Source organism: Molothrus aeneus, chromosome 2 (genome assembly GCF_037042795.1).
Source record: "Molothrus aeneus isolate 106 chromosome 2, BPBGC_Maene_1.0, whole genome shotgun sequence".
In the NCBI taxonomy this organism is placed as follows: Eukaryota; Metazoa; Chordata; class Aves; order Passeriformes; family Icteridae; genus Molothrus; species Molothrus aeneus.
This window is the reverse complement of record NC_089647.1, coordinates 110,335,845-110,360,568: the sequence shown is the minus strand read 5'-3', so window position 1 is coordinate 110,360,568 and position 24,724 is coordinate 110,335,845. Positions and strand designations below refer to the sequence as shown.

The following is a 24,724-nucleotide window of genomic DNA, read 5'->3' as shown; positions in this document are numbered from 1 at the left end:
TGCAGGACCACCCGCTTGCTTCTGCACTCAAAATTCAGGCTCTGAGAGAGAGAAAAACCTGAGGCATGAATCAGTGTTCCCAGCTTCCACAAAAGTTATACAGGCCTGAGTTTAGTGCTGGGTAAGGGATAATCCTAACAGCCTGCAGTAATGCAGTGCAGATGATAGACTGATGTCTTCTGCATGGCAGCTTTGCTGTTATCCTGCTGTTACAGTGGCATGGGGATGATGTTCCTGCAGTGCTAGATCACCAATATCAGCTTCTGTTTGGGGGATGGACTTGGCTGGCTGCTGAAGGCCTGGCATTTAGGGAGCTGCATTCCCCCCATAGTGTCATAAAGGCAGTCCCTCAGCCCTGCAGTGCTGCACAGCATTCCAGCCAACCCAGCTGTAGGTAATTCTCCCACTGGGAATGTGCCTGGTGTAAGGGCTCCCATGTAATCACCCATTAGGTTTTCCCAGTCTGGTTGACAGCAGCTTCCCCAGGCCAGACACCTCACCCATCACTGCCTGAGTGTTTGGATAAATGACAAGAGATAAATGACTGCACATGGGACAGCTCCTCCCCACGTGATCGCAGCTCAGGCAGGGTCTAACCCCATGCTGGAGATGCTGAGGAGCTCCTGGGCCTCTCCTGAACCTGATGCTCCACCTATACAATCACTGGAGACTCTTCATCTGTCCAAGATGTGTGTCCTCAAGGGCTTGGGGGTCTCTTGAGGGAACCACTGCAAATACTGCATAGCACAAGCTACTGTAAATAATCCAGAGGGGAAAAGTTTTGTGGCTTTAGCAGGTCCCTTTGTGACTGTGTTTCATCTCCTTAAAAGCCACAAGAGAAACTCTGCTCTTAGTAAAGCAAACAGCAATAGCCTCATTAGCTGGGGAGTGGGGGAGTGGAAAGAGGGTTGAAGTTCCCCTGATATTGTAAATATGCCATGGGTGTGTTGCATAAAGTATAGCATTGTACATGAGCTAAGAAGTGTGAATTAGGAAGCAAAGCACTCTCAGTTTTACCTTCCATAGGAATGCATGATGCCTGGTGGGAAATAGGCTGTGTAGCAGCCCCCTGAATATTGCTCCATGGTCCAGTCCTTCTCTTCATAATGCACAGGCTGTGAGTTTCAACAGAGAAAACAGTGAAACACTGACAGAGAAACTGGAAATAAAGAATATCTTTCTTTTGAGGAGGGGGAAAACAGGCTAAGAATACCTGCCAAAGGAGTGCCATGTCATCTGGCTAATGCTATCCATCTGCACAAAACAAATTTTTGTGCTTTTACAGAAACACCAGTCTCCCACAGGCACATGACAGGACAAATTAAAATATGCATTGCCTTCTCTTTTCTTGTGCAGGGTGAGACTGGCAGTTCTTTTCTTCTTGTGTTCAGTCCTGTCCTCCCCTTGATGAATGGCCCAACATGCAACTTTAGGTACACATTTTAGGTGCCAGGAACTTTGCCCTCATCATCCACAACAAAGGAGCAACAATATTGTACAACAGAGACAAAACCAGGCATTAATTCCTTACTTGTAAAGCCTCTCTCATCCCCAGTGCCTTGGCATATGCCTCAGAGATCTTCCTTTTCCTGTATGAAAATAAAATCAGAGTGAGTCAGAAAAAAAAAAGGGGGGTATGGGGGGGAACCTCTCCACTCTCATCTTTCTTATAAAAAACCCAAAATTACTGCAACACATGGGAAAGAAAGTTGGGTTAGGCTTTGTTTTCAAGTCAGATTTCAAGTTCTTATCTTAACATACATATTTCAAATGCTGATGCCTAAAAGTTACGTCAAAAATGGACCCAGGGAATGGGAAATGAAGGTTGATTTTGGCAATGAGCTCTAAAAAAATAAATCTTTGTACAGCTATTTTAGGATGCAGAGCCAATTCATCCTCATGTTCACTGATGTAAGACCAGAAGAAAAGCAATATAAATCAATTAAATCCCTACAGATTTACTATAGCTGGGAATAAAATATGAGCTGAAGAATGCTGCTCACATTCCTAAGCAGAGCTCCCCTTTCACTTGCACTGTACCAAAATGCACATTTAGAAAGTACTGTTTGTTCATTTCACTGATTAATGGGGAAAACATACTTTTATAAACACAGAAATTTAAATTTTTTTTCACCCCGTCTGAATCTGAAAAAAGGATACATATCAGCACTGCTGTATCCCTGGGTTAAAGCATCATTCAGTGGAGATGTAGTTTGGGAACATGGTTGGAAAAATCTTCTCCATTCACACAGAGATCCAGAATTGGCAAGTAATAGCATAGAAGAGTGGGCAGGACTTGGAAATTTAGAAATATCTATAACTGGATGCATATTAGCTTTAGTGTCTCAGCCTGTTTATGCTAAAATCTCAATTTCTGCCCCAATTTCCAGTGCTGGTAATTGCACTGAGCATGTATAAATGTGCACATTCACACACATATTTACACACATTCCTGTGGGGAAGCATCCCAAATAAACAACTTGTTTCTGAATACCTACAGCTTCTGAACTCTTACCTCTCTTCCTTGCTGAGATGGGCTAGCTTGACAGCCTTTCTGCTAAGGATGAAACTGAAAACAAAAATAAGGAATATGAACATCACCCCAGCTGATTTGCAGGCTCAAAATGACTCTAAAAAGGGATTGGTAAAGCTCTTTACTGGTATGTAATGAGCTGCATGTTTGCCATCATACCTCAACATCAAATAATTAGAGGTCACACAGGGGAAAAAGCCCGTGCAGGGTTAATTGAAAGGGAGGGTGTGCATTCCCTATCTAGGTCTGATCCAGAAGGACTGAAATTCTGAGCTTTATTAAGCTTTTAAAGTCCAGCAGGCAGCTGCCTGTGTCACTTGGTGTGAGTAAGTGACAGCAGCCTGCTGCCCTGACAGGCACTGCACAGTGCCATGGATCACTCCTGCAAGAACTAGGATTGATATTTATTCATCTTGAAGGAAACAGATTTGACAATTAGTTCATCTGGCCCTAGTGGAGATATCCAGGGGATGAAGCATGTTCCTGCACTCTTCTAGAAAGTCACATAAATCCATGAGGAAAAAGAAAGCTGGAAATTGTTTGCCATGTGGGGTTTGGAGGAGGTCTGCTGCTCTCAGGTCATGGAAGCTTTCAAGCCTTGAACATGCCCATAAACATGTACAGTTCAGTAGAAGGGGTGAGCTTTCCCCACCAGACACTTAAGGAGCAGTTGCCTGACATTTATATTGGCCTTTTTTGGCAGTGTCACCTCAGATTATGGTGGAAACACTTGTAAAGATTATTTGTTCACTTGGTTTCAGCTATTTTAAAAGCCAGTCAATGCTGTCATGTATTTTCCCACCTGTTTGTCCAAACTGTAACATTTTAACTTGTCAGTTTCTACAGAATCTTGATTTTTTTTCACTGCACAGCTGCTTCCCTGCTTCAGCAGCTGATGTTCCTTGTCCTACCTCAGCTCAGTGGGGAGAGGAGAAAATGAGAATTTCTTGGACAATTGCATTGTCATTTTGGACCAGGCACTAAACATAAAATCCCAACATAAGCCAAATACAGGCTCAAACAGATAGGTAAGGCAGAGATTTATTTCTAAATCTACTCCACAGCAAAAAAACCCAAACAAATGTGAAGTGACTGCTTAAAAAGACCCCAGCTGAATTCAGCAAATCTTTCCCAACCACATCCTTGTATTAGGCTGTTTGTAGCAGAACCTTCACCAAAAATTTATATGGACTGGAGAGGCACAAGAGGCTTTCCAGAAGTGCTCTCCTCCATCTGTGCAAACTGTGGAAGTGGGAAACACTGATGTAACCTGGTCATTTCCCCTCTCCCTCCTGCTCCCACTAACTCTTACAAGAGGAAATACACATCTGTGAGTGTGGCCCAGCAGCTTTTACCCCATAATGGCAGGGAAAGTTCCATCAGGTTTTGTGTCATCTATGGTTATTCCAATTGGAGACTCCTCGTCCTCAATGACGAAGGAACCACAATAACCTGAGGGGAAAGAAACCCCAAGATGATTGTTAGAAAAACTTGTTGATGATCACTGTTTCTGCTAGGAATGAGCAGGGAAAATGATCCATAAAAGGAATTGTACAGTAATTCTGTTATTACCAATAACACCTATGTGTGTGAAGTGTCTCTGTAACAGTTTCTCTCTTCTCTCTGACTCTGGGAAATTGTGTACACAGACTTGTAAAAATCTTTAAAATTCCATTGTTAGCTAACAAGGAATTTCTGTGGATTGCTGCAAGTCCCTTTGGCTTTCTGTTTTGGGGAGAATAAACATTAAAAATAAATGGATCTAGTCAGAATTATGGTGATTCATTCCATGAGTAACTTTGACCAAAACAAAACCCAATGTAATTACATCTGGTCACTGCAGGCTCAAATCTCCACTATTTTGATTTTGGTGGTGATAAGATTCTTAGGAATGGTGCTCCATAACAGTAATGCAGCAGAAGCATGGGGTGTCTAATCTAGGATCACATCAGGACATGTTTCAGATGAACATGCAAAAAATCTCATCTAGATGATAATGCCTGACTATATTCCTGCCTAATCTCAATGGCCAGGTTATGCCCTGAAACATGCAAAAATTATATTACTTTGATTAAGAAATATTTTTAAGATTCTCAATATTGTTAGGAAGAAAGTGGAATTAATCTGTTCATAGAAGTAGTTCTGAAAATAGTATCAGTTAAAGCTGAGGAAAAAAATATTACAGAATGGAAAAAATATTTTGAGCTAAACAAAAAGCTAACCGACTTTTCCCAGTCCTCTGAGATATCAAGTCTGCAGAACAGAAGATTAAAATCAGGGAAAGGTCTTGCTTACACCTTAAGCTCTGCTTGTCATCTGCTGTAAATTCTCTTTGGCTGACCTAACTGTGCCCAGCAGGAGAAGAAGGGAGCTGATGCTGCAGGGAAGCTGATGCTTCTGTGCTCTGCAGGTTTCAGCAGGGTTTCCCAGGGAAACTGCTTCTTCTCTTGGTCATCCCACCTCAGCCACCTGCTATGAGATTTGGGATCCTGTTTGGGTCTGGACTCATCTTTGGGACAAGGCATGCACTCAAGCTCAGAGAAAGACTTCTGTTTTTCTAAGGAGCTTTACTTTTCACTTTTCTGTATGTTTGATTTTGGGGTTTTGAACATTTAACCCTCCCTTGGATTTATTCCCTGATTGTTAGACAGCAGAGCTTCAAAATTTGCAGAGTTCCCAAGTCCTCTGCTTTCCCCACCTACCCTTCCTCCTCCAGAAGGCTTCCCTGTAGTACATCATGGTTTTTATGACACTCCCCATAGGCAAACGCTGAATTAACTGGTTTCTGTTTGGTGGCAGCTCTGGTTTGTAGTGAATCTTTGTTGTCAGGATTGGAGGGATGGCACTGATCACATACTTGCTCTGAAATGCAGAACAAAGTCAGCACAAGGCACTGCCTCCCCACGAGCTCATCCCACAGGACAGGTTTGAAAGACACTCTTAATAGCTGCCAACAGCTTTCCCACTCCTGACCCTGCTAGGTGGCTTTCCCACACACAGATTTCCAGGTGACAAAAGTAATTCTGCCATTTCAGATACACAGAGCTGGAAAAAACAGACCTGAGTTGAAACTTGGCTGGGGACAGGTGGGGAAATAGGACAAGAGACATCCTATGGCCTGGGTAAAACTGCCTTTATCATCTCCAGGAAAATATGACCCACATTTGTCCCAATTGAAAGGTGCTAAAAAATCATATTTATGCACATTCACAGGATGTTACTTCAGCACAAGGAATACTAATGGTGATTCCAGCTTTCCTGAATGTGCTCCATCCCTCTCACAGGCCCTGGGTCTGACTGGAGCAGTGCAGGACTCTGGAGGGTGACACTTTATCCCAACACTGCTGCTCTCAGGCTGGTGGGGCTGCTGCTGCCCCAAGGGTGCCCTGTGGGTCATCATGTGCTGATGGAGCATTTTAAAGCACCCAGTACAGAGGCAAAATCTTACTAAAGGTGTTTGAAATGGCTTTTTTTTTCCTGTGCTGTGAACCACAAACTTAGACACAAACAGGAAGGTTATTTTTTCTTCCTTTGAAGTCATCTCAATGCAGAATTAAAACATAAAAATATATGAAGATATAGAAAGTTAAGGCAGAGAAGTCAGAGTAATGACAGAAACCAAGTAGCAGAACACCAAGAAGAGAACCAGTCATAAATAAATCTGTAAAGCAGGTTCCATGGAGTGTCAGCATAGTCCAAGAAACAGACACACACAAATGGGTATTTCCTGATTACAGCTGGCTAAGAGATACAGCAGATATATTCCCCTGCTAAATGCACACTCTACTTTTATTCTGATTGAATTACCTCATATATCTCATGGTTTAGAGTCTCCACAAGGACATTATCCCCTGTCTGATCAATACTGATCACAGGTCTCTCCAGTTTAACTCTGCCTTTCAGGCGTTCCATTATTTTCTCTGATATTTGACCGGAACCCCCTTTAAACTTCCTTTCCTAAAACAACAAAGAGGAAAGAAACACAGACAAAAAAAATCAACAACATTAATCACAATGACATTGAATGTGACTTCTGCTCACCATCACAAAATTGCAGGCCAAATCTTCAAGTCCTAAGGATGCATAGAGACACCCAGACTTCCAGAAGGGTGAGGGCATAAACCTGAGCCTCAGTGGGGATTACTGACTGAACCACTTTTGCAATGGCTTCCTTAATGACCTGGTTTAAAGACTCTAAGCCTAGAGAACATGCACATATAATGCAGACTTTCTAGCAAAAATAAACATATCACTTAATTCAAAATGGGCTCTGAGTATTTTACCCACCACAGTGCTACAAAAACCCTCAAGTGTGACAAAGAAATCAACTCTAAAATGAAATATTGTGCCAGCCCAGAAGCAAGACAGATATTTAACTGAGTCTGGTCTCAAGGTAATGAGCTTTCTCCCTTTGTTTTCTCTGGGAAGACACAAAGACAGTGCTGCCAGGAAAGAAAGCACAATCTGTGCCACACATTTCCCTGTAATGTCCATGCAGAGGGCCAAGGGAAGCACTAAAACCTCTTTTATCTACCAGCCACCAGCAGGAGGTAAAGCAGCTCCCTTTTACATGTAAGATGCTGGCAGAGAGGAAAGGATCCATTAAGTTTTGTGCTGAAAGACTGAAATGGCTGCCCAAGCAGGTTTTATAAGACTTGGAAGGGCCACTAAGCCAGAAACCCTTAGTGCTTTTGCTCAACTAAAATTGATTGGGGTGAGGGAAGAAGGAAGCATGATAGGAACAAAGACAGATTTTCCCATGCAGCTACAAAGAAAAGAAATGCTCTTCCCTGGTAGCTTTCCCTTCTCCACATGTTTCATTTATGAGTATCTTGGGATTAATTTTATTTTTAACTCTTGCTGTAGCAGCTAGCAGCTGCTGCTGGGACAGCAAACATGACTGAGGGGCTCCTGAGGAGGAAGGCTCTTAGGCAGGTCTGGCTTCTACCACAGGACAGCATCAGCACTGCTTACATCCATCCTGACACGTGGTTGTCTGTCCTTACCACAATGGACAGATGTTGATGGAAACTGTTGCCATGTGAGCTGACCCAAGAAGGAAGGGCCTTTTGCTATTTACTTCCAACTCTTGTCATTAGATGCTTCAGCACCAAAAACACATCCACATTTCACTCTGAAGTTCACTTGTTCTGAACTCTTGTAAACATTCAAATGTGCCAAATAACCCACAGAAAATAAATTGGCAAAAAAAGCAGCACAACTGCAACAACAGTACTGTGCTGAAGTGAATGCAGAAAACCCCCAATTGTTTAAATAGTCCCAATTTATTCCACATCTTAGCTAATAAAATCCTTCATTAAACAGGGTTATGTCACCCCATGAGAACACATTTCTCTCTGGTGCCACATGGTCTCATCTTTTCATTAATTGCAGGGTTTTGATGGGTACAACACTGCACTTGCTCATTACAGTTTCAAGAGAGGAGGAAGGAAATGAGACATTTTGTACCTGGCCCCCATTGGTGATAGAAAAAATCCTGAATGTGCCCCCACACTGCCTCACATACCACAGGAACCAGAGGGCAGAGACCTCGTGGGGCTCAGACGTGACGTTGACGTTCACAAAGACCGTGGCGAAGTCTCTGACAGCTCTGTGTGAGACACAGCACCAGGAAAAGACTGTGAGAAAATATGACTTCCTGACTGCTTTCAGGATTTTATTTGCCATACTAAACAAGGGCTGCTTTCCCAAAGTCAGAAAAGTCAAGTTGGTTAATATTTGTTTAATTTTTCAGTCTATAGTGAGTCTGTTTAAATGATTTAAACAGTGAGTCTGTTTAAATCTCCTTCCCTCCCAAAGTATTTACTCATTTAGTTTGAAATCCCACTGATTTCATCTCCATTAAATAATTTCCCAGCTGCCAGTCAATTCATCAGAATAAATATTTTTCTCAGCAGAAGAACATTTTTTGTAATCTGTTAGTGAAACTTTTCTGCATTTCTCATGGGGAGCTCATTGGGCACATCAGCTCCAGGGTCTGGTGGGTCCTGAGGGACTGAGCAGCCCCACAGCCTGGACATTCCCCACCTGGCATGTAACACTGCTGCACTGATCCTTTGAGAAATCAAGAATCAGACTTGGTAAATAACCCAGACAGAGAAAAGCATATTGGCAATCATTGCCATAAAAATAAGGAAAGGGTCACCTGTCTACCACAGTTCATCCTCTGAAATAAACAGAGAAACAGCAGCAGCAACAGAGGATCTCGCTGTTCACATTTCTTACATTTTTGGCCACAGATTTGTAAGAAAATTGAGATCATTTTGCAAAGAAGGGAAAAGGACTTTGACTTCAATGAAGCTTCATGAAACAACATGAACTTATAATCATCTGATAAAGGAAGGAACTTTGCAAGTTATCTGGGCTAAAATATGTAACTTATAAACTTTTATAACCTCATTTCCCAAAGGATGAAGTCCATTCACCCCTATTTCACTAGCCAGGATGTGAAAACAGCCTGCACACAAGAACAATTGTGACAATTCTGAGAGCACCAAGACACTAAATAGATGCAGCAGGTTCAGGCCTAAGAAATGTGAAAAAAGTCTCCAAGATCAGTAGATGCTGATCTGTGACACAGGGCAAACAAATCTTTTGTAATCTTGGCCCTGAGTCACACAGAAAATGCTGTGGAAGAGTTTTTCTGTTTAAGCTCTGTTTTTTAACTGTGTGTAGAAAAATGTGGCTTGGCATAAAGATCTAAAATGGGTTTTTACTGAGTTTTTGAATGCATTTCAGCTGAGCACATCCATTAAAACTGGATGTTTTACTGACAACATTGGCAGTAGAAGCTGCCCAGCAGAGAAGCCTGTTAAAGAAGGGATCACTACAAACCCAGTCCTGCTTATGCTCCACCAGCTCCATGGCTAAAAGCAGCAGTAAAAACTAGAAAAGAAAGAGTCAGTGCACTTGCAACAGCAGTTCAAAGTAACCAAGTCTGCAGGCAAAAGGCTCATAAAACTAATTGCAAAGAAAACTCCAATGCCACAGGGAGCCTGAGCCAGTCCAAATGGCTGTACAGCATATCCCATGGAGCTGGAGCAAGACCTAAGCCATAAAAATGAATTTCAAATGGAGAGTTTTGGTCAGGAAGCTGCAGGCACAGCACTAAACTGCAGCCAGAATGAAAGGGCAAGCAGAGCACACCCACACCAATAAAAGACACTGAATAGGAGGGAGGAGATGTTAGAGAACAGCACAGGGGCTGGCACAGCAAGTGGGGACTCAAGTGCTCATAAGAGCACACTTCTCTTTGCCTTATAAAGAGAAATGATTGAAAAGAGAAAGGAAAGTAAGAAAATTTCCAGTTGTCATCACCTCAATGTACTGAACATTTTTCCTTTTTTTATTTGTACAGTGCAGTCCTTCACAGACTGCACTGTACAAATAAAAATTTAATCACACTGGTCTGTGGGGGTAGCAGTTGTGGGTTTCTCTGGGTCTGGACTGAAGGCACTTGAGACAGTAATTCGTTTTCAGACTCAGGTGTTTATTATTTCCTAACAGTAAAACAGTCTCACTACTGTGAGTTCTGCAGCTTTTCATTAGAAGGCACAAAATGGCAACAATCTCTTGGTACAAGGACTTTTAAGACTAAACTCTCCAATGAAGAACTGACACCTGGATTATTTTCCCTTTTAACCCAATAACTGACCCCAAAGAGCTGCAATGGGGACTTTTCTGCCCAATTACAAAATGCCACCCAAACCCATGGAGAAGGAGGAGGAAGAAGCATGAAGAAGAAACCCAGGACAACACCCTGTGCCCTCCATCTTGCTTCCATCCACAACACACTAAAAATCCCAAAACCTCAATTTCTCACCAAGTGATGCACCTACACTGCTCTCTATAATCTATTGCACACTTTTGTGGATTCCAGTCTATCTTGAAGTCTGGGAAACTTTCTCCATGAATGAGGGTCAAAGTCAGTGCTCCCCTGGGGGTCAGGGCACCCCAGAGCAGACAGAGAAATATTCCTGGTGCCCTGGGTTTCCACACTGGTCATTTTAGAGATGATAAAAGACCTTGAGCCCTCTTCCTACCAACTATTGTGGATGTTCTGCTGTTCTGTTACTCTGTGAGTAACAGATCCAACAGAAGGAGGATCTGTGGGATGATGCAAAGGTGAAGGGCAGCCTTGGCTGCAGTGGCCATGAGATTGTGGAATTTAAGATCCTGAGAGGAGTACAGCACACAGCAGAATTGCAACCCTGGAATTTGGAAGGGCAGATTTCATCCTTCTCAAGGCCCTGAATGTCAGTGTCTCATGGGAAACTCCACTGTAAGGCAGAGAGCCACAGGAGAGCTGGCTGGAGTTCAAGGATCCAATGGTTAGAAGTGGAAGGATGGTGGGAAGAGCCCACACCACCACTGCTGTGTGCAGGGACCTGCTGAAGCAAACCCCAGGCTCCCCCAGCACCTCTGATGCCACCTGCCAGCCAACCAAAGCCCATCTCAAACAATCTGTCCTCAGCTGCACCACTGAATCTGCCCAAAAAGCCACAATCATTTCACAGCTGGAATCTCAAAGCAGATAAAGATTTACATACTTGGTCCAGCAAATCTTATTTATCAGCTCTTTCATGGTCATTTTGTCCCATTCTTCAGCATGTGGAGCATCCCATGGTGCATCAACAGGAATCTAGAGACAGAGGTGAAATATCCAAGGAATGATTCAGTACTTCACCATTGCCCGGTGTGCTAGAGAGTAGCACAGGCTTTACTGAATTGTTGGCCAGGAGTTACTTTTTTTCCCTGCACATGGATATAAATTTGGAACAAATTCACTAAATTGAATCGTTTCTATTCACACCTTTGGGCATGAATTGTACCATGACCACCAAATCTGTCTTTGGCTGACCAGTGAACCATTTCCTTGTGCTGGCACTCATCTGGCTTTTAGCTATCCAGAAGCAATTCCAATTTAGTTGTCTTGGTGTCCTCTTGAAATTGAGAGGAAAGTTCTTTTTCCAGTCAGTTCCAAGATGAATATCCAAAGGCCTCTATGGCTCTCTGCTAATTGCAGAGTAAGAAAAAATGTCTAGATACTTTTGAAATATTTTAGGCAGTTAAATTCTTAGTAATAATTCTTTGCATGTAAGTAGTGTGATGTGGAGGATACCACCATATCCCTAAATCTTTAAAAAATGTACTACTGAAAAAAAAATGTGCAGTATAATACATAAATTTGATTCTGCAAAACCACATAAAACCACTGGAATTGGCAGGAGTACGGTGAGTTATGCTTGAAGATTCTATAATGTAAAGCCCTTGGTTTGTTGCTAGATTATATGGAAACTGATGAATATTTGAAAGAGAGTATAATGCTCCAGGGGCTGCAGTTGTACTGCTTATATTTTGAACTTTAAATATAAAGTTACTGTGAAGTCAAACTGGAGCCCAGCTTAGGCAGCTACAAAACCAAAAAAATCATCTTTACTCAAAATGCTGTCATGAGGGAAGGAGAAAAAAACCCTTCTAATCTTGCAGTTCATGGAATATTTTTTTCTGTCATGAGAAAATACTTACACTGACTTCAACCTCATTTTTTCAGATATCTTAGACTCTTCCAGATATTTTTGTCTCCTCTCATAGAATCATAGAATAGTTTGGGTTGGAAGGGACCTCCCCACTCTCAGTGAGGAAAACATATTATTTCTGACAGTTCCTGGACAATACAGAAATCTTTCTGATGGATGCTTCCTTTCTGTTTTGTTCTGTTGTTGGTTTGTTTTGGTTTTTTTTTTTTTTAATATATTAAAGAAGCAATAAAAAACCCTGCCAGAAACAAAAAAAAAATTAACTCAATTTATTCATGGAGCATTGTAGGAAACACAGAATTTTGACAGCCTACCTCTTTTCCCATCTTGTCCATGGTTCTCCAGAAGTTATTGTAATCCAGAAAAACCAAGGGATTCCATGTTGAAGGGCAAATGTCCCTGAAATTTCGTGACTTTCCCTGAAATCACATAAAAACACAAACAACTGAAATACAACAGAGCAGATCTTCATTACTCAAGAACACAAAGTTCTCAGTCATCACATTTGCCTTTTGCCCCAAAAGACCTGGCTGGGTTTTTGGGTTTTTCCTTTTTTTTTTTTTTGTCCTGCATATGAATGCAAGCAATGGAATGCATGTTACTAAAGAGGAGGGATAAAAACAGCTGGACTGGCATTAAAAAGGACAATAATACCTTTTTATATTTACTGTTCTGAAGGGGTGGGGAGGGGTACACATGGTCTGAGCAGGTTGTCAAATTCTGGGCTAAGGATACTCAAATCATGGCCAAAGAGGTAACATTTCTTGTTCCCAAGCATCCTTCATTATTACATTTAAATGAATCTTCTATTTGCCTGCTGCTGAAATGTGCATCCTGAAATTTGTGTGGGTCTAAAATTGAATGCATTTCAAACTATTTAAGCACCTTTCTGGTACATCTCACTTTAAAAGTGAACATACCTCTTTATTATTCCATGGAAGAAAACTAGCCTATAAAAAAAAACCAGGAAGTTCTTGGCTGCAGGAAGAAAAATATTGTACACTTGCAAAAATGGTGTCAGTACTTACAATGTGTGTGACACAGAGTTGCAGCACTGGCTGAAATTGTTATTATCTGAAACTGTTTCAGATAATCCTGTGATATAATGATAAGAGAAACAACACCGGCTGAAATTGTTATCATCTGAAACTGTTTCAGATAATCCTGTGAAATAATGATAAGAGAAACAATCTAACAGCAGCTGCTTCTTTGTGATAACTTTAATCTGAAACAAGACTGGATGAACAGGTAACATTTCATTAATTTGCTTTGAACCTTCCTCCACGTACGTCAGTGGTGAATTTCTCATCAGACCTCTCTGTTCTCTGCCCTTCCAGCTGTGCCAGAAGTTTGTGTGAGGATGCAGGGAACACTCTGAGCCTGACAGGCAGGAGCTGTGGTGCTGAAGCAATTTGCAGCCAGGTTTTCAGTGCCAGCCCATCACACCTGGCAGGTGGAGTCACAGACCAAGGGAGAGGCTGCAGTGATTCAAATGCAAAAAATGGGGACCCAGAGACACAAAGCAGGAGCTAAACACACCCTCCTCACACTTGCTGAGAGAGAACTGATTGATCTTCCCCACTGATAATCGTGTATTTGTGTGTAAAAACACTTGGGTTTCTGATATTCTGCAGAACATCTTTCTCTGCAAAGATCATAAGATAAAGGGTGCAAGGCAGAACTCAGTGATCATAGTGAGCTTTCAGACTTGGCAAAAGCAGTAAAATACTGAAATTCCTACACTTTGATGAACTTTTGTCAGCCCCAGGATAGGGACAGTAAGGGAGGCAAATGTATGTGGGTGAGGGAGCACAGCAAGCCCTGGCTGCCACTGCCTGGTGCTGTCTCCTCAGAGCAGGGCTCCAGCAGTGCCCCAGGCCACTCTGTGCTGTTCCTCCTCACCATCTTCAGTGAGGGCAGCAGCAAAGCCACTTTCCTGTTCCATCCAGACTCAGCAATTTCTGCTCTGTGCCAAGCAAAGCACCAGCTGGTGATCTCAGCAATTAGTTCAGCCTGAGATCCACAAGTTTAATGTTTTAAGGTTTTTTTTTTTTTAAGTTTCAGCAGACGTTGTGCTTTCAAGTCACCCAGAAGTGGTTGGTTACCTCTGGATTTCTGGGTATGTAACCTCAATCTTGTGAGCCATTATTGTATTTGTAGGGACCCCCATGGCAGGGAGGAATGATGCATCTGACTCCATGTTCTCAGAAGGCTCATTTATTACTTTATTATACTATACTATATTAAAGAATACTATACTATACTAAAGATTACAGAAAGGATACTTACAGAATGCTAAAAAGATAATAATGAAAACTCGTGACTCTTTCCAGAGCCCCGGCACAGCTTGGCCATGATTGGCCAAAGAGTGAAAACAACTCACACCAGAATCCAATGAAACAATCACCTGTGGGTAAACAATCTCCAAACACATTCCACATGAGCACAACACAAGAGAAGCCAATGAGATAAGAATTGTTTTCCTTTTCTCTGAGGCTTCTCAGCTTCCCAGGAGAAAAATCCTGGGCGAAGGGATTTTTTCAGAGAATGTGAATGCCACATACTTTTTTTCTCTCTTTTATGCCTATTTTGTTCTTTTCCAGACTTACACTGAAGGAAGGTGGCAGGGGGGATGCTGCTCCAGCCTTCTCCAGGTGCACACCTGCATGCAAAATATTCCTGCCATGGCAAGAGCAGAGTAAATGCTCCTGTGAGCTCCCAGCAGGGAATCCTCCAAATGACACTGGCTCCTCCTTTCCCTTGAGGACAATTTCCCAGGGCCAGGCTGCAGCACTGTGTTCAGCCACAGAAAAGAGGGCATGCAAAGGGATATCCTGCATCCTACAGCTTTTACTGCCATAAACTGAAGCTGTATCAAACTAGGAAATACTGATTCCAAGCAGTAACACACTAATAATAATTTTATTCTTATTGCACAACATTTTGCTTTTCTAAAAGATCATAAAACACTGCTTCTCAAAATTCATTTATTGCTAGTCTTTTTATTCTGGTTAGGAACACAGGTGCCATCCACATTCCTTCCTTGACATGCTTTAACCCCAATAATTCTGCCCTTCAGCAGAGGTGGGGTGCAGCACTGCTGCCAGGTCACCCAAACCAGGGTGAGAAGTTATTCCTGCCCTTCTGTCCTGTTGGTACTGCAGGGGGGCAAAGGGGAAAGATAAACTTGTGTCCAATCAGGAGTAGCAGCAAAAAGTTCCCAGTTTTACATTGTTCAGTGAAAATCGCTTTCCAAAACTCTTTCTGATGAGTGACTGTGCTTGTACAGAGTGATGTACCTTGCAAACAGCTCTCCTATCCTTAGCTTACTTAGCTTAAAACACCTTTGGTCAATGGCATGGCCCAAGGAGATCAATGGGAATACATGTTTTATTCTCTGAGAACTATGAAAAGCCAACTTTTAATTTAAAAGGTCTAAAATTATGTTACTTGTTGCTCTCTCCTGCATGCAAAAACCCCACAACTTCAGTAAGACTGGAGCCCAACGGCAAGAAAAGCTGGAAAAGTACAACAGTGCTAATAGACCTGGAAGAGGCTAAGACTGAATTCAGAGAAGCTGAAATAGTTCCCAGACACAGTGACCCTTGTGTGGTGGGGCTGTACCCATCAGAGATGGGATCAGAGGAAAGCCAACTCTAGCGAATTCCAGGCAAGAAACTCCCATTTCCCAACAGCCTCAGACACATCAGTTCTCCAACTTTCTCTCTGGCACAAGTATCTCCACAGCAGGGAATAAATCCAGCCCCAGTGAGCTGGGCTGGTTATTAATTTGATTTTAATATTGTCTCTCTGCTAGGCAGAAGAGCTCTGACTGCAAGTTTCACAGAGGAGCTCACTGCAAACAGGGGAGGTCTTGCAATATTCCATTTTTAAACAAGTTTATAGTGTTCTGGATGTATTATTTTCAGAACCACTGTTTTCTTAACTGAAAAGCAAATAACCTACTGGCTTAGCTCCCGTGCTAACACATGGCTGCCTGACTGACCCACAGAGTTTATCTAGCTCTTTTTTTTTCATTTCCTGCTATGTCAAGTGGTTTCCTGCAGGCCTCAGATCTGAGTCCTGCTGCCTGCTTGGATTAAGTTACCCCACACCAATCCAAAGGAAACGATCCTTAAGCACCTTCCCTCAGTGATTAGAAAGAAGGCAGTGAGAGATGAGCTCTGCAAGGTCCCTTCCCTGCCCAGGGCTATGCTGGGGCTTGTAGCCAAAACTACAGGAATTAACCCTAAGCTGTGACACCACCCCAAGTTTCAAATTGTGCCAGAGGAGCAGACAATTTTGCCAGACCAAGAGAAAGGCAAGTCTGTCTCCTGCCTGCTGGGCCAGGGGCAGGGCACACATCAGGAAGCACAGGAGGAGCATCCCCCACGCCCCAGAGCAGGGGCTGTGATTGCCTGGGGCTGAGGCCAGCACAGAGCAGCAGCTCCCCAAGGTGTGATCCCTCAGGTGACAATCCTTCCCTCCAGCAGGTCTGGCCCTGGGGGCAGTGCTGGGCCTGGGGCTGTCTGATCCCTGTCTGAACAGCAGGTTTGGGGTGATGGGCACAGTCTCAGTCACAGAGCCACTACTGCACCCTGAGCTCTTCATCTAAAGGCAGGGGAAAGGAAAGAGAGACTACAGGGCTAATCTGAGGCACTGTAGGGAAATCCTCATATTTTATTAAGTGTTCCCCCCTCTGAAAATCATAATTCTTTGTTAAGTAATATTATATATTCTGGGGTGTGTGCTGCTGCCAGATATTGGAGGAGTGCAGTTATAGAGAAGGTTAATACCACACCAAGGCCCAATGCCTTACTTTCTAGGGTCTTCTTCCAAAAAAGGTGAAAACAGAGCTTCAAGGACTCTGTTAAAACAAAAAGCTGTCTGCCAGCTCAGGGAAGGGAGAACCCAGCACATCTGGATTTAGCTGAAAAGAGGGCTCACAACAAACACTTAAGTTTTAAAGTTACAGATTTACAAGGACAGGATACCAAAAAAAATTCCTGACTGACATTAAAGGTATGCATGTTACCATGCTAACTGATGCAAAATAAATAAATAAATAAATAAATAAATAAATAATAATAATAATTATTATTATTATTATCATTATTATTATCATTATCATTATTATTATTATAAACAATAGTTACATATTTGGATTTTCAAAGAAACTGTAACTACAAAGGAAACCTGCACCAATGAAGCAACTTGGCTATTAAAGCTTGCAGCATCTGGAATTTTTCCACAGAGATATGGGAAAAATTCCTGTCAGAGCAAAGGAGCTCATTAAATCCCTCTGGGGATTTTCACTTTCTCTTGGCTGCTTCCTCTGCTCAAATAAGTAATTTTCCCACTTTCTCCCAGCTCAATCCAAGCAGTATCCTGGAAATCTTCAGAAAAAGCCAAGCTGAACTGATTGTTAAGGTGAAGAGAAGACCAAAAATCTCTTAATCCAAGGGTGCTGGAGATTACATACAGATGTCACAAACACAGCTAAGGCTGTGCTTAGTCATTGCTCAAAACTTCCTCTCCCCTCTGACAAAACCACACAACACTGCAGGCTCTGGAGAAAGCTCTTGGGAGGAGACTTTCCTGTCTGGCCCTGGCTCCACACTCCTGGACAGCCACCAGACAAGCACCAGAGAGCTGAGACACAAGGGGAGAAGATTTAATCAGACCTTTCAAGGTCTGCAGGTGGCCATGGCTGATGGTGCATCAGGCCAAGAAGCTGAAAACATCCATATTTCAGATTAATATTTAATTTCTGTTTGATATCATCCTTTAATATCAAATAATCTCTTTGCTAACGCTTTCTGCCATCTAGGAAATACCACTTGGTACTGTGTGGTATTGTGTGATTTGTGCTTGTGTTCCTGGAGCATCTTTAATGAATGTGAGGGGTGCATCTGCAGCTGGGAGACCACAAACCCTACCTGCACCTCAGCATCCAGCCTGGCAACAGTGTGCAGCAGGCAGGTAAAAGAGAGGCAGGTAAAAGAGCCCTGGGCACTGAGCTGCCAACAGCCAGGACTGCACAGATGGAGCTTAAAAAGCTTCTTCTAGAAGTGGGATATGAGTGAGGGTTCAGCAACACATCCCCAAATCAAAGGGCATGCTGACTGCACAATGTCTCAAGGAAAAAGAAAAGAGAAAAAGCTGTGCAAAATCTTAGGAAAAGAAAATTAAAGGGCTACAATTCATGGGAAGAGGATGTGGGAGAAAGGAGGAAGGCATCATTATTGTTCATCCAGTGCTTAAATCTGGGATACCTTAAAGCCCCTTTGATGTCACCCTGGTCCAACAATTACAGCTCCCTTGGGACCCTGATTAGCTCAGCAGGACCACAATGCCAAATCCAGAATTGATCCACAGCCTGTGATCCAGCTGAATAGCTCATAATGCTGCCTCTTGCTTAGAAATATGCTTTCACTTCAAAGAAAACATACAAAATTACATGGTCATTAGCAGAGACGTGCATAATGCAATGTGGGACAATAAAAAGCTGCAGCTTTGGTGTCAAAATGGATTAAGGGCTTGAAGTAATGTGACCCATTAGAGCCTTTTATTTAACATAAAGAAGATAAGTGCCTTTTAGGATGCTGAGATATTCATGCCTGAGCTTAAATTAGAGTGGGACAAACATTCTGATGGTACAAACCAGCCCATCCCTCTTGCTGCAGAATTACATCAATTTTGCATGAGGGAGTGAAAAGTAAGTTTTTCAGCATTATGGAGTGGCTGAGCAATTATTTAAGATGTGCCTAGTTTATGAGCATGGCATCAATCTGCCCAATAAGGAGTGCTTGCAGAACCAGATGGTAAAAGTTTGCAGTGTGAACACATTGCTCTAATTCTTAGGGAAAAAATTGGGAAGGTAATAGAAATGAAACCAATTAAAGATCCCTCACACAGGATGGCTTGTCTATATCAAGTATGTCAACTGTAACTCACACAGGCTTCAAAAGTCTGGTTCTGCCAGAGTCTGCCAAGTGCCAAAACTAAAGAATATTCTTTAAAAAATTGAAAGTGGTGGTCTTTGCAAATTAAAATAATACTTTGTGTTATGGATACAGACAGCCACATCTCACACCTATGAATCTTAGGCTTTTCTTTGTCCTTCTCCCTGCTGCTCTCACCCTGCACTGGTTTTGGCAGCAGGTCCTGGGTAGGACCTGTGCAAAAAAAATCAGTGGACTAAAGATCTGGGCTGGAAATCTGCTCTGACTTTCATTCCTGTTCACTTCAACCACACCAGGACTTGCCCAAGAGTGGCCACCTGGACTCCTGCTGCCCCACACCTCAGAGGTGACATTTTGGTGACTCTTGGGAAGGGCTTGTGTGGCACCATTATCTAGAGAGGGAAGCTCAGAGTCTCAGATTGGATGATTAACTTCCTAACACCCTTTTGTGAGATTGATCCTACTCTGTGGGGCTGGGAAAGATCTCATGTGAGCAAAATATATTATCCTATTCCCAGGCTGGTTCCATAATACTGTTGTCCAGTATCCTCATTCAATACTATCCATCAATACTATTCTTTTTTTTAAATTTAAATTTGGCTTTTATTTCTGAACAAGTATTTCCTGGATTTCAAGCAAAACCCCTTGGGAGGGTATGTTCAAAGACAATGTGCCAAATGCATCCCAGGTTTTTTAGCTGCTGTCAGCTGCTGTTTTGAACACTTTTAAAAAGAAAATAAGAACCATTTGTCACACTCCCAACAAATTAAAACAGAATAACAACAATTCAAGCAGGTGCTGTCTGGATTACTAAGGGTGAATTTTAGATGAAACCCTTTTGATAACTGTCAGCAATTTCCAAGTTTCAGTGCCACCTTTGGGTACCTCAGCATGGAGTTACAATATACTTACAATATCTGCAATATGCAATACTTACCCCTTTGTGATGGAACATGTGGCCCTCAACATACACTTTATAGTTCTCCACCCCCAGCTCTTTTGCCAGTCGCAGAATCCGGTTTTGGGTAGGTCCCACATAAGATCCACCAACATCTACATAATTCACTTTATCATTCTGGGAACAAAGAATACAGGAATCAGAAGCTGTGCAGGAAGCTCCTCAATACAAACATCTAGAAGCAGAAAGAATATTCCATACTGAATGGATTTGTTAATGGGAAAGGTTGTTGAGCATGGAAATGGGCTGCACAGGGAGGGGGTGGAGTCACCACCCCTGGAGATGTTCAAGAAATTCACATTAATTTTCTTGTCATTACAAAGCATTTCTGCAGCTGAAACCACCTCCAGCATCAAGGCTTGTTTTCTCTCTCTAGATACTTGCTTAGACTTAGTGCTGCAGGTGCTGAGCACTGCACTGCAGTTTTCCAGGAGATTATTCTCCTTTCTCTTGGCTCCAGCCTGCTGCTGATGGGACAGGGATCCCCAGCCATACCTGACATGAAAGGTGCTCCATGCATCCCTCAGACCAGCACCCCACTCACTTGGGAAGTGGGAGGAAAGCAGAAGGTTTCAGGGATGCACACTATCACAGCAGGCTGATCTCCCAAGACAGGAACTCTTGAACACTGTTTATAGTGAGTATTTTCAGCCTGGCGCTCTCAGTGTCACAGAAGGATGGTGTTTATGCTCCATGGTTCACACACAATGATTTCTGCTGGAACACCACTGTTTATCTCTGGTTCCCCAGCAATGGCACCTGACATAATTTTCACCTCCCTCAGTTCCAGGGTGGGAAGCAGAGGTAATGTCTGTATTACATTAACCTGTGTCACAAGTGATTCTTCATTTCTTTTCTTTTTTTCCTAATGGAAATCAAGATGCATTTCATTTTTAGAAGCAAGAGTGTTATTTCAGATAATTTTAAGACATTTTCAAACATATGTCTGAGCCATAATGATGTCTGGTCCTGCTCAGGCTGCTTTTTATAGGGCTCTAAGTTATCATCCCTGTTACAGTATGCAAAGGGAGATGGGAAAAAGAGGGGAAATGCTCTGACACTCTTGGTCCCAGATGATGGTTTTCAACACATTATTGAAGGCTAGGTAGACAATATTCATTTTTCCCTCATCTACTAAGCCAGTCACTGCACCTTAGAAGGCTGTCAGGTTGGCCAAGCAGGGATCCTTGGTGAACACATGCTGACTGATGGCTTTTGGATTAGTTGCTCTGTCACCTTCTGAGGGATTGAGCTGAAGCTGTAGTTGCCTGGACCAAAATAATTGCAGTTCCCTGGGTCAAAATAACAGGAGTGACATCTGTCCCATTGTAGACCAGCACAAAAGGGAGTTCACACCTCATGAAGCACTTACCCTGATAGTGAATGTCCTTCCTCCCACTCTGTCCCGGGCCTCAAGGACCACCACGCTGACCCCAGCATCAGAGAGCAATTTGGCAGCTGACAAACCTGGCAAAAAAAAAGGAGAAAGTGCATTAAAGCCAGTGGCAGCAATCAGCCACATTCATGGTCAAAAACTGGACCAAAGCTTCAAGGTCAGATATTTCAATAGATTGCTCTCAAAAATCCCTGAGAGAAGCTAGGAGCTTTGCATGGTATCTCACCACAGAAATCATGTGGCTGCTGCTTAGTTGCATGTTATAACCACTGACAGACTGAAGCTTCCTACTTTGATTGGCATTTTGGCCTTTTAAAAGCAGCAAAACTTCAATTATTAAGAGACAGACACACATCCTACTCTCCATTTGTGCAGCCTATGGAAAGGCAGCACCCAGCTTGGGGGCCTTGCAGTGCTGCAGTGACATCAAAAATGCTCCTCTGCCGCATCAACTCTGCTCCTCTGCTGTCCCTTGGCCTCATTCACATGCAGAAGGAAAGTCTGCTTCACTGTCAGGATTCATTTTCAGCAATGGAGTTTGACCATGACAATCAAACAGGCTGCATGTAGATACTTTATAAGTGGAATTATGGTCTCAGCAAAAATCATCTAATTATGGGACTTTGTGATGGAGCCACTAGAGACAACTGAAAATTCAATAGGACAGGAGACCTCTCTGCTCCTGACAGATGGGAGCTGAAATTGTAAAAAGCAATCATGAGTTGGTGAAATCAGATTATGCCCCTGCCCTGCAGGCCAATTTGGCACTGAAGCATTGTTTCTTGGGAGTTGTTTCCCCTCCTTAAGTACACGAAAGGCAGCCCTATTGATCAGCACTTCCAAGATATCCTGCAGGCAGGAGTAACAATATTACCCTCATGTTTATTACACTACCTTGAAATGTGATTAAAATCAACTTTTTGTGAGCCTTACAAAGAAGGCATGTCTGGAAAGACCAGGGGAGAGGAATCATTCTGGGAAGAGTTAAATGTACTCCTTTATTCTAAGGCAATGCAAAATTGACCATAAACTCCTGTGCATAGAATACTTAATGGAAAGTGGGACACCATTCACTGGAAACCAGAACTGAGGAAGTTCAAATGTCTTATATAGGCAGAAATTATATAGATAATTTTCACACTCATCTAAAAGTAATTTTACACCCTTACACCATATTCTTCAGATTGCTGCTGGAGCAGAAGTATACCTAATTCTTCCATCTAGTTAATATTCTAAGTTTTTTAATTGCAAGCAATTTTTCAGTGGAGTGGATATATTACAAATTGATCTAATTTATTTCAGTGATAAATTTTTTTCCTCCATGAAACTTTAGAAATAATATTTTTCTAGCTAATTCTTTAATCCATTGAGTGATAGTTTCTCTCTCTCTCCAACATAAATGTAGAAGACACAAATCCATGATGTTGAAACCACAAAACGCAATACTTTCTCACAAATACATATTTTTTTATAAGCAGAAATATGAGATTTCAAGAAATACAGAAGGTTTTGTCATACCATCGTGGATATCCTACATGTACAAAATAAAAGGCTGAATTCTCTATTCTCTATAAATACCACTGGACACTCACACATGAGTGGATAATTCTTTTGTAAGAAAGTTTACTATAGATATACATGCCTTGAAAGAATTGACCATGAAGCCAAAAGAAATCTGTCCTAGGTATGAAAAAAAAATTAAATGCAATCTTTGGTGCCTAAGACCATAATTTCATGCTGAATACAACTGCTCCATTCCTGCCACAGTTGTTTAGGAAGAATAATGGTCACACTGGACTGAGTTGGAAGTTAAGCTCACTACTGGATTACAGCTTAATTATGGGATGTATCCAAATAAAGAAGGGCTGCTAAGGGATGAAGAACATGCTGTAATGTGACTGAGGTTCTCTAACCTGTTTGCCTGTTAAATTGCACTTGTTCTCCAGACTCACAGGTGGTTAAGTTTCATTACTGTTAACCCAATGGTCATCTGAGAAAAGTTTCATAAACTGGGAAACAGCAAGAAATAAATTGAGACAGAAATGCCTTACTGGGAACCGGGAGAGGGCATGACTCACAAGTATAAACAATACAAAATATGTTTATTTAAGATTACTACTACACATTTACTTGCTCTAAGCATGGAAACTATTTTCTCTCAAAACAGAAGGCTAGGAACAACACCCACACACAGCATCTCCACGTCTGTCTCTATCTCTGTCTGTTGGACCCACCTCCTCAGCTTCATCCTGGTCAGACTCAAGTGCACCAGGTCCAGGTGTTTCCACAGGTTCATCTGAAGCACCCCACAGGTCATGAAGCCTCTGTGCTTTTTATACACAACCTCTAAATTGAGTGCATATTTATCCTTCATCTTCTCCATAACTTGAGTTTTCAAGACTTTTGTTGCTGTTCCAGTATCCTGGACAGGACTGGACACCAGAGAGTGATTGATTGATTGATTGATGGGATAAGAATGAGAGAGGAAGGAATGAGACCTTCTCTTTTCCTGCTCCTTGCCTCATCCCTGCCTGCTCGGCTCCCCTCAGGCTGCATGGAGCTATCCTCCCACTTCCTCTACACCATCTCCATCCCAGAGGACATCATGAACTTCAGCAACTCCCAAGGAGCAGGGAAGAAGCTGTGGATGCCCCATCCCTGGAAGTGCTCCAGGCCAGGCTGGATGGGGCTTTGAGCAACCTGGTCTAGTGGGAGGTGTCCCTGCCCATGGCAAGGGGTGGAATGAGATGGGCTTTAAGGTCCCTTCCAATCCAAACCATTCCTCACAGGCACATTATTCCAGGCCAAACTGGGCTCAGTGCTCAGACCAGGCAGCGACAGCACTGCAGTGTCTGCTGCTGTGACTCTGTGCAGACACCCCTGTCACAGCTCAGCCTGTGGCTATGTCACCTCCACCTCCCCCAAGTGCAGCCCTGAGATAAAGCTGGAAACCACCCCAAATCACTGAGCAAACTCCTTCCAGATATCTCCTAATTCCAAGAATTAGAAATACACCACTTGCCTCAGCAAGACAGGAGGAGCCTGCCAAAACCACAGCTCATTCTGCTCTGGAAATTCACTTATTGTAAAATGAGAACAAACAAGGCCAGACATCCTCCACAAGGGTTTCTATGGAAATCTCACAAGCAGCTCCCCTCCTCTGAAGATGCCAGGCAGGAAAGCTCTGTTCCTATTGATTCTGCAGTGCTATTAAGGACTCAGAATTGCTGCTGCCACAGATCATACTGTGGCTGCTTTCATGCAGAAAATTGTCATAATGCTACCACGAGCAAAGCCCTTCGAAGTGCATCA

The 24,724-nt window shown here is 42.6% G+C and overlaps 1 protein-coding gene across 1 annotated transcript in view; it reads right to left on the bottom strand.

Annotated features, from left to right (window-relative positions):
- LOC136553748 (amine oxidase [flavin-containing] A-like) overlaps positions 1–24,724 on the bottom strand; it is a 35,018-nt gene that overhangs the window by 3,414 nt on the left and 6,880 nt on the right. Inside the window, exons 2-12 of the mRNA XM_066545499.1 lie at positions 21,389–21,483; positions 19,996–20,133; positions 12,408–12,512; positions 11,104–11,195; positions 8,003–8,144; positions 6,341–6,490; positions 5,236–5,395; positions 3,889–3,985; positions 2,516–2,569; positions 1,532–1,589; positions 1,018–1,115 (exon numbers count right to left, since the gene is read on the bottom strand). Of these exons, the coding sequence (XP_066401596.1) occupies positions 1,018–1,115; positions 1,532–1,589; positions 2,516–2,569; positions 3,889–3,985; positions 5,236–5,395; positions 6,341–6,490; positions 8,003–8,144; positions 11,104–11,195; positions 12,408–12,512; positions 19,996–20,133; positions 21,389–21,483 (1,189 nt within the window). The remainder of the gene's footprint in view (positions 1–1,017; positions 1,116–1,531; positions 1,590–2,515; positions 2,570–3,888; positions 3,986–5,235; positions 5,396–6,340; positions 6,491–8,002; positions 8,145–11,103; positions 11,196–12,407; positions 12,513–19,995; positions 20,134–21,388; positions 21,484–24,724) is intronic.